Consider the following 15,083-nt stretch of genomic DNA (forward strand, 5'->3'; position numbering starts at 1 on the left):
CCCTGTTCTTCTTTATGTGCTTTTACATTGTCTTTTCGACCTTGATTCTCTTCTAAGAAGAAGTTTGTGCTTGGAGCATTGGTCAAGTGCCTGATTTATGATTTACTGATCATGGGTTTCATGTCTTAGAAACAAGAATAAATATATCTGACCCTCCCTAGATGCTGTTAACACAAAAGCCTGGTAAACTAGATACCACCTTTTTATGATGCATTCTGAAAAGATATACCAAACACAGCCTTGACATCGATCCACCTTGGTCAGATTAGGCACCAATCATAGGCAGCAGATCATAAGGATACGGTTGAGGTCAAATTGACAAAAGCCCTTCAGAAACTAGGCCTCTTATAGGCTATTTATAAGTATCCAATGTTTCATAGATTATGGTTTTTAAAATTTTGAAAGAACATATCAAATCTTGTCTTGTGTGGACAAACACCTTAAAGTAGTTTTACCAAAAAGAAGACAAACACCTTAAGTAGGTCCAAGAAGTATCTTATATTATGTTTCTCCATGATTTATAGTATATTTATTCAGAAAGAAGATTAAATAGTACCCATCAACACCATTGATTGTTTTAATATTTATCTAAAGTTAGGCCTTAAGACCACCTGTGAGATGAAAGAGCAAGCTATGAAGCTTTCCATTTAGCTCATGAAGTATCGGATTATGGTCCCCCACTATACTAATCATAGTTTCAGAAGCATTTCTCGTGGACTTGGCAGCTGTTTGCAGGTTTACTGGTCCCCCTAATCCCTGATTTTAAGTATCCACCTTATGCGTCCATGCATGGGAAATATTTTAATTTCATTGCTAAGTACAATTAGCACTGAAATCGCGCAACAAATTGAAGATAATGATACAATTAAGACACATTGCTCATAAGAAATAAATAAACTTTCTTGCAAGTAACTATGTTTCTAGTTGAGACAAAAGAGCTTCTTCTTAGGTTATCTGTTTAAGGACAAAATTAATTAGCCAAGACAACATCTGAGCAAAGCCCAATTTCAAAAACTTCATTTTTATATCCCAGAAGGTTCCTTCTTGTATCAGAATCAATCTTCAGCTTGCCAATAGAAGATGACCTAATGCAGTCACTTAAAGACTACAATATATAACAATGGAAAGAGTGAGAAAGAGAGTTTGTCTTTGAGTCTCTTGACCTCAGTCCATGTTGGGAAAATTTTCCAGTTTTCAATTTTTCTTTCTCCTTTTTTACATGTTAAAGCCTTGCAACTAACCAGAATCTCCAGGGGACACGCCTCCAAAATTCAAAGATAGTTTATCTAAGTCTCTTTGATAAAATAGACACCTTGATCATGTAGCTAGGTAGCTAGGTAGCTAGGGGGTATAAATACTCAAAACAATTAACTCCTTTTCCCAAATCCAAGTCCACATGTCTTTGAGTTCCAATGCCATGTTGTGTATGTGTATGCAGCCGTTGAAGTGTCTGACCTTGCAGATGACATATATCCTATTAATTGAACAAATCTCAAACCAATCTAATTCAGAAGTGGGAATTCATTGGAAGCAAATACAATCTAGGCACTCTAATCTAGGTTTGGTTTCATTTTAATTAATATAAAGTTTATAAATCTACTTCACTCACATGACTTAAAGCCAACTCCACCCAACCTCCATATTATTTTTATATTTGAAGTGGGTAGTGTCACTTTGAATACTTGAAAGGGAGTTTATCAAGTCATTCCACATTGCTTATATTGCTTAACATGCTTTCAACAAATCCATAAAAGGGATATCAACTTAAACCTCAAGTCAGAGAGAGAGAGAGAGAGAGAGAGAGAGAGAAAGGCCAAAAAAACTTTTGAGTACTTCCAAAAGCGATGGCTGCAATAAGAAACAAAGATGGTTAACTAGTTAGAAGGGCTGTATTATAGTAGGAACATGTATGTAATAATCATGTCTTAATTAAAATAATAAAATAATATTCCATTATATAGTTTTCACTTAATAAACACAACTTGGTGGGACACATGCAGGATTTGGGCAATCTCAAATGTTTACATCTGCATCAACTTCAATCAACTCCGAAGTAAGCATGATTAAGACCTCTTAATTAATATATTTTCATTCTTGATGGTAGGAAGCAAACAACTAGAGAGAAAAAAAGTTCATGTTTAAGAAGAAAGTTGTGTTTATCAATCCACAAGGTAGAAGTAAGTGATTAGAGAAAATTCCACGACGTCCCTACTAAATGAACTTGAAGAATTTGTGATTAGATTTCATTACCCTACATAAATTTCATAATGCATGAGAGCGTATGAGAGAGAGACAGATTTCGATAAATTTTCAATTTAGGATAATTATGTGATCAAAGTTTTCCTCAATAACTAAGTGTTTTGTCTGTATTTTTTTTATTGATATTGATATAGATCTCATTACATGATGAAGATCAACAATCTGATTGTATCATGTATGAATTCTTATAATCAATTGTGTGATTATTTGTTTATGATTTCTATTTTTTATGCTTTTCTTTTTTATAAGACAGAAATTTCCAACTTGGGTTTTAAATCAATAGTGCAGCTAGGTTAGGATTTATACATATGATGCCTACAATAGTCTAGCTAGGGTTATATATGGTTGTCTACTTGTGGGAACAATGAGGGAGCAAGTAAGATGCTGCACCACATGATTTTCCCTACATCAAAGGAAGAAATCATGTGCTACATTTCCATGACAATCCATGGCCCACATCTATATTGCCTAATTAACCTTTTTTTATCATCTTAAATTCTTAATGGTGTTCATCATCTTCATGTCCAACTACTATTTGGGTAGTGGATCCCACTCCATAGACCATGGAAGCTAGCCCTAGAGAGAAAGGATAGAGAAGATCCAACCAAAACACATGAAAAGACAAATAATGATAGTTAATTTTAAAAGCTACCCATGAGTCCCAACCCTCAACTTTATGTGCATATTAATCTTAAAATGTATTTGTTTACAAGCCTTCATGGAAGATCACCTGTCATACTTTTTTCCAGGGAGATCCAATTTTTCAATCACCTTTGATAGAGATAGTGTCCCTACCTAGTTTCTAACTGAAAAAAAATGGGCATTTGAAAAGGAAAAGGAAACAATAATCAAAACTAAAATTATACCATTGTGTAACTTGGATGATGTAACCCATGTAGATAGAGAGGTCAAAACCCACTTAGTGCACTACTAGTGGACGAGTTAAACACCATCATATAAGTAGATAAGCACTAAATATACTTGATTAGACAATTAAAACTTTCTTATATCTTACATGATCTTTATGAATTATTGGGTTTAGGGTTAAATGGAAAAGAACGTTCCTTCCAAGAAAGCAGATGTGGGTTTCTCATCTGCAAGTGGTTGGTATATACAGAACTGGCCAGATGCCATGATACATAAGGTAACAGGTATGGTGATTATCAAAATATCCATTATTTGATTAAGCCATGCACTATCATCTTAACTTTATATTGATGTATTTGAATTAATTACCAGATAAGTTTTAATTAAGTGGGGTCTTAGATAATGAAAGAATTGACTCAACTGTTGTTAATTATCATAACATAGAGTCTTTGAATAAAACCCACATGAGAGAAAGTGAAGAGGAGACAATGGTGGGTCAGGTATAGAGTTTTGGTGAAGACTGAAAAGACCTTATGGAGTCTCTGGGGAGGTTTTCGAATGATAAATGGTTTTGGATTTTATCTTCCAGTGGGGACTACAGGAGGATTTGCATCTCTCTGTCTCTGTCTCTCTCTCTCTCTCTCTCTCTCTCTCTCTCTCTTGTTGAAATGAAAAGATTGAGATCCGTTTTCGTCGTAGTTAGTAAGATTCTGAGAGATCTCTTCCTATTTCCAGTCCCACTCCCTGATGAGGGGGAGAAAGAAGCAGAAAGGAAATGGTACTTTAGTAAAAAGATTTTAAACTAAACAGTGAAGGAAAGTTATTAGAGGCCCAATCAACGTTAATCACGGAAACCCTGCACGCTAAGACGTTTATGAATCATCATCATCACGTCATGGTGGCTCACCACCCCAGCACGGTAGCACCTGAACTGAAACAGCTGAGATCCGATTCCCCCATAACCCATTCCAGCTTGGCTAGTTCTGCATGAAAATAACCCAGTAGGGAAGAAAGCCCAGAAAGCTCAGAAAGCTCATCTGGATTGATCTGGATCCCTGGGTTCCAGATTCCAAAGCTGATGCGACTCTTCAAGCTTTGGATGGATGGATGGATGATGGGCGAAGTAGGTAATGATTAGCAAGTGGTTTTGGGTTTAGGGTTTGACAGATTTGATGTTTTTTGAGTAGAAGGTGGGAAGATTAGTTTGCATGCATGGGATTTGCCTACTTAACTTCAAATCTCAAAGCCTTTCAAAGACTGTAACGTCTGACAGAGAGTGAGACACCGAGAGTGAGAGTGGGTGACTGTCGGCCCCATAGATCAAGCCACGACAAATCTGAAGTGTTCCTGCTTTGTGGAAAAGGGTTAGATTCAAATCGTAGTTGATGGAGATGGAGAGAGAAAGAGAGAGAGAGAGAGAGAGAGAGAGAGAGAAAGAGAGGGAGACAGATGATTTTTCTAGCATTGCTGGAGCAGAGGACATGGGCTTCACGGAGCCCATTTGGGTTTCATTCCATTAAAATAATTTCCCATTAACTTTTAATTGGCGATTACAAAATTGACACATAAGTCCTATAGGTCCCTTGGAATATCCAAATTGACTACATATATTTTAGTGTTTGGAGTGTAAAGGTATATGTATATGAGAAATAATCTTGCAATTAATAATCCCACTCAACAAGGCATAGATTTCAAGAAGATAGCCAATGATGAAATAACAACAATGCTTCAAGGATAAGATAATTTGGATTTGAAGAGGAGCTTTGTTAATTAGCCTATTCATGGTAACCCCCTAGCAATTTATAAGTACAGAACAACCTTAACCCTCCAATATCTTCTGCTTTAAGCCAGACTAAGCTTTATTAGCTGACAACCTCTTACCTAGCTATAGGGTAATCAATTTAAAATACTTCTAAACAAGGACTAGCTAGCTAGTCGCCGATGATCTATAATTAGGTTAAAAGAAACCCTAATGATTTATAGTAAATGTCTGTCCATTTTGGAGTTTGTAATGGGCCACACCATTTTCCATATGGTCTTATAAGTGTGGTCATGGAGGTGACCTACCCAAATTTTCAACAATGCTTAATTAGCTTCTACTTCAATATTACTTCACTTCTTATATTAGATCCACGATGAGAATACTGATATATACATTCATTGGTCATAACCCATAGGATGTATATTATAGGGTTAATCAATCAAATTTTTTTTAAGATATATTATCAAGATGTGTGTGACAGAGCCTAAGCATTTTCTTTTCCTTAAAGAAGTAAGTCAAATACCCTATAATCTAGTGTACGTAGAATAGTGCAAAGAAGAAGAGTGTCTACTCCATAATTAGGTAAGAGAAGGAAATCATGATCAAGTAGGTGTTTTAGTCAATGGGAACCAGCTTCCCTTCCTCCCTCCCAATCAGGATGTAAGAAATGGCGAGACATACGCGATCTGAAGCATAAGTAGAATTGCTGTAGTGTTTGTTTGTCGTTGGGTTATGTTCCCAATGACTCTTTCTTTTCTAGCTGCTCTGCTCTTTCACTTCATCTTTCTCCTTGGGATGTCCGCAACCAGCAACTCAATCTCTCTCCCTTTCTTTCTGGTTCTACTGTACATATTAGTAACCTTTTCAGGTATCTCCTTTATAAATAGCCCAACACATGCACCCACTCCCACTAACATAGAACCCAATCGCATATAGAAATCCCCATTCACTTCGATCTGTCTCTTTTCTCCTTTTATCTCTTCTTTCTTGTATCTCTGTGATCTTCCATAGAAAACAACAAAACCCACAAGTCTCATGCTGTTCTTGTAGCCAGCCAATCCTGCATTCTTCTCTCTCGTGTTGGTTTGAAGCTTTGCAGGGCAGCTGTAGTTGTTTTAGTTGAATATAATGGCTGAAGTTGATCACCAAACCAAGCCAAATGATGGTGCCCCCACCACCAACAACGTAGGGCTAAAGCTCTTTGGCTTCAATGTATCGGAAGAAGATCAAGAGGTAGATTCAATCAAACCCAGATCGAACTCACCGGAATCCGGCGTTTTTCCAACCGGTGACGGTAGAAAATACGAGTGCCAATACTGCTGTCGCGAATTCGCCAACTCCCAAGCATTGGGTGGCCACCAAAACGCTCACAAGAAAGAAAGGCAGCAGCTCAAACGTGCACAAATGCAAGCCGGTCGAAGCTCCGCCGCCTCTTACGTCCGTAACCCTATGATATCAGCCTTTGCACCACCACCACACCTCCTCGCTCCGCAGCCTCCGATGGTGGTTCCCTCGAGCGGTCACCAAAATCCTCCATGGGTATACGTGTCGAGGGCTGCGCCGCCCTTCCACCTTTCCCACGGCTGCGTTTTCCCTTCATCAGGTGGTGCCGGAAGAGCACCGGCAACGTTAACGTACGGCGGAGGAGAAGTGATTGGGTTTGGAGAAGCAAGGACTGGATCTCATCATTCGCCGGTGCAAGTTCGAGTTGGACATCATCATCATCATCATAATCATCGCCATCATGGTTCTGCTGCCGGGTTTGTCTCTTCTTCTTTGAGTTCTCCCTTCGGCAAGAGGAGGTGATGGTGGACCCGGCTTTGATGATTCCTTGAGCTTGGATTTACATCTCAGCCTTGCACCGGCTGCCCCTTGATCAGTTAAGAGCCGTCACCACTTTTTGATCCATAAATCTGCTTTCAAAGCTTGGTGTTTGTTGTTGAAATTGGATCATCATGTATATTTTTGTTTCTCAGGGAATGCTTTTCTACCTTACATTACAGACAAACTGCATTGCCATTTACTGTGGCCTCACATTTTTTTCTTCTTTTTTTTTTTGGTGAAATATAATGTAAATACACATTTTGTTTGTTTAAGTATTTTCAGAACTAGATTTTAGATCTACAATATATACCAAAAAGCTAATAATTAGGGATTCAGATTTCAAAATGCATTTTGAACTCTAATCTCTTACGATAATGCCTGTAAATAAGGCTAATCATTAGACCAAAAAATATGTAGAACATGGATCACTTTATATGGTAGGCAAAGGGCAAAGGGCAAAGGGCAAAGGGCAAAGGGTAAGCCTATGCTTGGTCTTTACTTCTCACATTTCTTTACTTTCCCTTGAGTTTTGGATTCATCATCACATTATCCATCATTAGTTGATACAAATACCCTTTTTAGGTACAATTGATTATAGAAATATAAGATTACCAACAACAATTATAGGAATTTAAGAATCCATTTGATAATTCAGCAAAAAAATAGTTTTGATGTTTCTTGCTGAGAAACAAAAAACATTGGCTAAAAAGTGATTGATAAAACTGTTTTCTTTCTAATGATTTGTGTAACATAAATTGAAGTTAACGAAAAATTTTGTTTTGAAAAACACTTTTGATGCAACAAAAAATTGTTGTCTTGTCTATTTTTCATAGCAAAAGTTAGGAACAAAATGGGTTTTTAAGCGAAATAGTTTTAGAGAGGAGTATTCATGGGGTTTGGCATTCGAAACATGAAAATTCTACTAAAACCATCTCATTTTGCCATAGATATTTCCATTCATTGGATCGTTTGATTCTTCATCTTCTTCATCTTGGGCAACCAAAGTTCTTTTTCATCTTCCTTATCTCCAGTGAAACCTTAGCCCTATCTTTACAAAAAGGATTTATATTCTTCATTTTCTCTATCATCAATTACTAATGATAAAACATTTAGTACATTTTATCCACCACCTATAAATGTAATTAAAGTCTGTTTGATTTCATGAATCCAAGGATTTGAAATAAAATGGGATTTCAAATTATATAGATTTCAAATTACAGATTTATTGTTCAAAAAATTAACTGTTTGGTTAGCCTAAAATCTATCGAAGTTCATAAAGTTCCGTTGAGTTACTCCGCGTGAATCCACAAATTTCATCAATTTTATACTTATAGTGGAATCCATGGGTTTATTGGTCCATGGTGAAACCCATGGATTTCACCCAATACTCAAGAAATCTCTAGACTTCATGAATCCAAAGATATTTTACAACCAAACAAGTATAAATCTCCTATTCATAAATCCAAGGATTTGAAATCTTTGGATTTAGATACAAACAGACCCTTATGCTTCTAGGAAGACTCATAACAGCTTTTAATGTTTTGTTGAAGCAAAATCATTTGGTGAGTTATAAACAGATCCTAACTCAAGAGATTTTCTGTATCATCAAATGCACATTAAAGTTATGATACACTTTCTTAAAACCCAAATAGAACTACGGCACTTATATACTTTATTAAAGTTCATATCGAGACATTCACATTTTCTATATGACCAAAAGAGAATGTCTGTGTATTCAAGAAAACACAACATGAAATTAAAGGGTGATGTTCCAATTGATTGTGATGCTTACACATCAGCAACTGAAGACAAAAACCACAGTTTATGACAAGGCTTACGTGTAGGCATAAATACAAGATAATGCATGTCGAGCACCTAATGCATCTTTCTATGGTCTCCCATAATTGACAATATGAAATGCTAGCTGAAGAGACAAGCCAGGCATAAAAAGTCTCTAATGGGCCACTGGGACCTCCCAAATGGTATCCTAATTCGGTGGAAATGGGATACATAAACAAATTATAAATAGATAAAAATCAGGGTTAACAGTATTAATTAGTGATTAGTGATTAGATTAGATTTGATTTGATTTGATTAGATTGGGGTGCTTTTGTTTCCTCTTTTCTATGGAATTTGACGGTTTGGTTTGAACTCTAAAAAGGAAGGGAGAAGTGGGTTTCTAAGTTGAAAAGCAAGTTTCTTCTTCCTTGAGCTTGTGACAAAATAAATATTTATAATATAAAACATAAAGAAGCGTTATCAAGTTTGTCTTGCAATAAAACTCAATTGGTTGAGAAGGCAAATCATCCAATCTCCTCAAAACCCTGCCAAAACAGCCCTTGCTGTAATTGGGACCCAATCTTTATTTTTCTTCCTTCACTGCTGCATCAAACTGATGTGGAAATCCACTTTGATGTATCATCTCTAGCCTAACCAAACCAAACCAATCTGAGAAAATGGGTGTCTCCTCTCTCTCTCTCTCAAATAGTCTCACATTGGTTATATATATGTCTATGATTTTCTGTCCTCTCATGCAGTCACAGAGAGAGTACATATATATAAGTGAGAGCTGGGATCAATCTCAGTTGGGGGTCCTCAACAGCAGCAAAAAGATGGAATTTAAAGAAGTTAGAACCACAAAATCCATTCTTCATGTGACACTGATTAAGGAGACGAGGGTTACTTCATAGGCCTTACATTACAAGGGATCTGAATGTGAAATTTCCGGCCCACACTGACAGCAATCTTAATCTTTTACTTTGTCACCATCTTCTGCGTTAAGATTTCAATATCTCTACTTTTACCAGTCTTTACCAGTCTTTATAGATTGCTTCCAGACCAAGTGGATGCATGGTTCCTTCCCCCCTCCCCCCCTTGTACTCTACAATCTATAACATCTCACCAAACGATTAGCCAATCTTTAGACGGCAGGCCTGCAGATTCTCTTAAATTGGTTCAAGTTAAAATTCCATTGAGAAAAGAAAGAAAGAAAGAAATGAAAAGAGAAGGTTCAATTTCAAAGAAAAGTTTCTGATTTATAGAGTTACTGCTCTGGGATATGCTAGATGGTGGCTGTTCTGATTAGTTCTACCATCTTATTTGATTTACATAATGATGTGAACAAGGAAAGAATGAATTTCAAGAAAAGATGTATAGAAACTGATAAAAAAAAACAATGTCAAACCGGGTTCGGTCTTGGTCGGGTTCAGTATGCCGGTCGGGACCAGTTCAATGACCGAACCAGTGAAGGACATAAAGCACAAGGAAAACCAACAGTTATAAAAGGATACGTGTTCCCGTCAAATTCAGGATGCACAACTGTGCCACTAAAGGTAGCTGCCATTAACTCAGAAATAGAGGTAAAAACCCTAGAATCGGGCAGCCACAAAAAAAGTGCATGGGTTGATCCAACGGTCAGTAATAAGAGGTAAATCCTAAATAAATTAAAGGATCGCATTGAGCAAAGGTAACTGAATCATTTTCCCTCCATTAATTCGTCCAATTCAAGCTTTGCAACTAGTCAGAGCTCTGTGATGTTCCAATTATTGACTCAACCTTCGGAGGTGGCTACCCAACCGCACGGTCGGCCATGTCTGATGTCCGTTTTGTAGGAATCTGAGGGCTGAATAGTTTTTGGATGCATCATAAACAAAAATGAAACAATAGAATATAGAAAGTTAACATGGTTTACACAACAATGCAGGGTGCTACTTCTATAGGTAAAAAAAAACTTTCACTATGTAAAAGAAAAAAAATAATAAAGATCTCTTAACCAATAGAGCCACATTATAAAAACTCTCACCTAAAATTTTGAGGTGAAAATCTCAAATATCGCTATGACTTAATAGAGGAATATAGGTACATATTTATAGATTTTGATCGGGTAATCAGGTTGGGTTGTAGTAAACCGTGGAGACAAGAAAGGAATTAAGACGCAATAGATTCTAATTATTTACACGAAGCATACGAAGGGATGAAAAGGTTTTGCCAAGTGTGAAATTAGATTGGAGAAGTTTCAACAAAACTGAGTATAATGTTGTGACCCAAAATCTTGTACCCGACTTTGAAGATAAAACCCGATTAAGATGTTTTAGTAAATGACTCAAATGATCCGACTCATGAGAACTGGGTAGGAATGTCAACAGTTCAAGTTGGGGTGGTTTCGTTTGGGTTTACCAATTGCAGGCTAAAAAATATCAAGCCCAAACAAGGCCCATTTGCAAAATAATGGTTTCAATTTGAGTTCAGGTTGACTAACAATTTGGGCTAATTGTTTAATCTCGTGTTGGGGCAGTTTAGCACCATTACCAACCCGTTATCAAACCATTATAGCCCATTTTGAATGAAAAATCATATGGGTCTTGAATCTTACCTCTTGGGCTTAAGGTCCAAACAAAACCCCCTTTTTTTTTTTTATGAAAATAATAATTCATTCGCATTAATAATAATGGGTAATATACCCTAGTCTGTCCTACATACAAGTTGTACTAGCATATCTCATTCAATTAAAGGTTGGATCATGTGTGCAAGGAGCCAGCCTTAGATCGCTGAATAGCCATCTGAAAACACTATGAGCAAATGTGAATTGCAGAGATGGAAGTAGCCAATCATGTTTTGCTACCCACTTCTTTTAATCATTCTTACTTTTTTAATTAGTTTAGTCAGCAAATATGATAATGGATATCAAGCTTATGATAATGATTAGTTCTTGGCATTTTTACCATATTTTCATTCATTTTTTGACATATAAGTATATAACTATAGGTCTCGCTTCAATCTTGACATGTATAGTATTATTTGCGACGATCAACCGAGATTTAGACAGATTTGGGAGTTTTGTAGAATTTTCATCTGAGAAGTGACCATTGTTCTCAAAACTATTTTTTTCAAAATGCATGTTATAATGTTATTGGATGGGTATGAAATTAATACTTGTTAAACATCGTAGACTGATTTACAAACTCACGGAGTCGGAATTTTTTTTGTTAAGTAATTTATTTATTTATTTCTAGGCGTAAAATTTTGTATTTTTCTACACGGTAATGCTTACTTTTTGCATGATATATGTATTGTATTGTAATCAAAAAAATATATGTTGGATCTCCATGGGCTGATTTACAAGCTCATGAAGCCGGAATATTTTTTCACCTAATAAATAATTATTCTATTTTCTGAAAATTATTAAAATATTAATATAAATTATAAATTATTATGGGAAAAAGAGAAAAAAATTATGAACAAATAAGGGAAATGATTTTGAAAATTATAGGAAATTATGGAATAACTATATAAGTATTTTCAAGTGTTGCTCATGTGGTTTCATTGTTAGTTTTGATATGATAGCCTTTTAATTTGTCAAAAAAAATTTAAATATTCATTTGGTAGAGAAGATTATTTTGATAGTATTTAATAGCTTATACAATCATTTTTTATGCAACAGTTATCATGTTTGGCAGTGGGAGAGCAGCAAGTTTCACAGGGAGGACTGGACAGCAAGGTCGGGTTTGGGCAGGGGACAAGGACAACCGCAGGGAGCACCAATGAGGGGGATGGTTGATCCAGCATGATAGTATTGTGTTGTTATTGATAGCAACAAGAGTAGGACAAGATGCAATTTTTGTAGTAAGGAGTTGAACTCATATGAAATTAGCAGGTTTAAAACTCACATCATTAGCAGTTCGAAGGATGTGGCCATGCGCACTGAGGTGCATGCTAATATAGTGAAGGCAGTAAGAGAGTTGGAGAAAGCAAAGGGGAAGAAGAAATAGGAGAAAAGGAGGGTGAATGTTGCATTGGATGAGGCAGTGCGGACACCATCATCTTATAGAGTTGATTCAAATTCTTATCGAGATGTTGATCCTGTTAATATCAGAGAGTAGAAAGAGAGGGATATCAGACGAGCAATGGCCAAGAGCAGGGAGATGCAGTACCAGGAGCACGAGAGGGTCAGAGCTAGATTTATAGGAGCTGGTCCCTCTAGGGCTGTAGGGGTTGGAGCATCTAGATATGGGGCTAGAGCATCTAAATCTAGGGACAAGGGTGATGTACATGGTATGTTCATCCGATCACAAAGTCAGAGGGCCACTTCTATAGTAGATCTACCGGCACCACGTGACTATCCACAAAGGAGTGATCCTATCCTAGAGTAAGATCTTGAAATTTTCAGAAAGAAGGGGATCAAGGAGCCCAAGATTACAGGTGCATGTAAAAGGATGGCTAAGAAGGTAAGGAAGGCAGTGGCGAAGTGGATGTACTATACTTCTATTCCAGCAAAACAACACAGGGTCCGTATCACAAGACTATGATTGACACTATTGTAGAGGCAAATTCTGGATATGTTGGTCCCACCCCTAAAGAGGTGATGACCACCTTACTGATTAAGGAGAATGAGGAGTTGCAGGAGTACATCAGTGGTTTGAAATCCATATAATGATCATATGGATGCACTATTATGTGTGATGGATGAACCAATCCGACAAGAAAAGTCTATCATCAATTTTATGGTGTATTGTGACAAGATGACCATTTTTTTTTTTAAATCTGTAGATGCTACTGGCCAAATAAAAAAAAACACATGTATATACTTGGACTCTTACTAGATGTTATTGCTAAGGTCGGGAAGAATTATGTGGTGCAGATTGTCATTGACAATGGCTTCAACTTCAATAAGGCAGATGAGGTACTAATGATACACCTAGATATAATCTCTATTGGACACCCTGCATAGCTCACTGTATCAACCTCATGTTAAAGGACATCGGTAAGATCAGTATTCTCAAACCATAGAGAAGAGGGTCAGGCAAGTAACTAATTTCATCTATAATTATAGCGATGTTCTAGATATGATGAGGCGAGCATGCGAGGGTGAGTTAGTGCAACTTAGTCCAACAAGGTTCGCCATAAATTTCATCGCTCTCAGAAGTATTCAAAAGAGGAAAGCGAGCCTCAGATCTATGTTTGCATCAGATGAGTAGTTTTCTTGGGTTGGATCTAAGTAAGATTCCCCCCCCCACTCTCTACTATATCATTTAACAAGTTCTTATACATTTATATTATGAATATCTAGTATATAGTATCTATTACTAACTTAATATGTTTGTGATAATTCAATACAATAGTGGGCGCATAGCACAGATGATGATCTCATCTGATGAGTTTTAGAGGAATGTGACTATTATGCTGGAGACATTGGATCCCATAATTAAGGTCTTGCGTATGGTTGACTCCTCTCTGAGGGGGCCCAGTATGCCCCACATATATGCAGCCCTTGAGCGCATGAAGATAGCCATACAAATAGCTAAACCCCAAATATTGTGCATGCTCGACGGACCGCTTATCTAATGCATATGATGCATAAGGTGGATAAGTAATTAGTGTGAGTTATTAATTTGTATTGTACACTTGTAATAAATATTAGTAATTCATTCAATGACAAATCTAAGTCTCTAATTGTGAATTTGTGAATTTTGCAGCCTATTATCTCATTCCCAAATATCAGTACAATGAAAATTTGGGGTTGAGGTCAGACCTATTCAATGACGTCATATAGGTTATCTCGAAGCTGGAGCCGAACCCAGTGGTTTCAGTCAAATTGCTACATGGAATTTTTTATTTTTATTTTTTTTTTTTTTTTGTGTGTGTGAAAGAATTTAGCTAACCATCAATAGAAAATATTATAGATAAAGATGTTTAGGGATGCACTTAGGGTCTTTGGTTTAGATGCTATTGTACATAATCTAGGCTAGATGCATGATTATTTTTATTATTATTACATTTTATATATAACTATATAAATACGATTTTTTTATTAAACATTAAAGTATTAACTTAATGTATTTATGATAATGCAGCTAAGTGGTGGGTTTTGTATGGAGGCGATACAGAGAACCTTTAGAGAGTGGCAGTGAAGATCCTTTCTAGACTTGCTCTGCCTCTGGGTGCGAGAGGAATGTAATATATTTGACATGATTCACTCCAAGAGGAGGAACAGGTTGGGAAGTCAACGCCTGAATGACATCGTGTATTACCACTACAATATGAGGTTGAAGATAGAGCATGCCATGACACATGTTAACTGTGACATAGACAGGGACATCCACCTCAACGATATCTTCAAGGTCACTACAGATGAGCAGCATCCCCTCATTGATTGATTGTTGGACAGGGGTGAGCGGGTATTAGACTAGCCTGGAGGTAGGCCAGACCCAGTCATTGCTCAAGTTGCAGGAGTTGATGTAGATGAGTACATGACATCACGAGAGGGGTAGGCACATGCACAAGCGGTTGCCACTACTACGGATGAAGTTTGGATGGTGGAGTCTGGCACACACGAAGATGATCCAGATGACACCCTTGCTCCCAGTCATAGTTA

At 36.9% G+C, this 15,083-nt stretch overlaps 1 protein-coding gene across 1 annotated transcript; it reads left to right on the forward strand.

Annotated features, from left to right (window-relative positions):
- The first annotated feature begins 5,819 nt into the window (after positions 1-5,819).
- Positions 5,820-7,172, forward strand: LOC149024702 (zinc finger protein GIS3-like). The gene is given in 2 exon segments (XM_089142982.1): positions 5,820-6,672; positions 6,674-7,172. Coding segments are annotated over 2 exon segments (747 nt in total). The 5' UTR covers positions 5,820-6,016; the 3' UTR covers positions 6,765-7,172.
- The last annotated feature ends 7,911 nt before the right edge of the window (positions 7,173-15,083 follow it).

The sequence above is a fragment of the Hakea prostrata genome, chromosome 2 (genome assembly GCF_041222555.1).
Source record: "Hakea prostrata isolate BN-2017 chromosome 2, UWA_Hpros_2, whole genome shotgun sequence".
In the NCBI taxonomy this organism is placed as follows: domain Eukaryota; kingdom Viridiplantae; phylum Streptophyta; class Magnoliopsida; order Proteales; family Proteaceae; genus Hakea; species Hakea prostrata.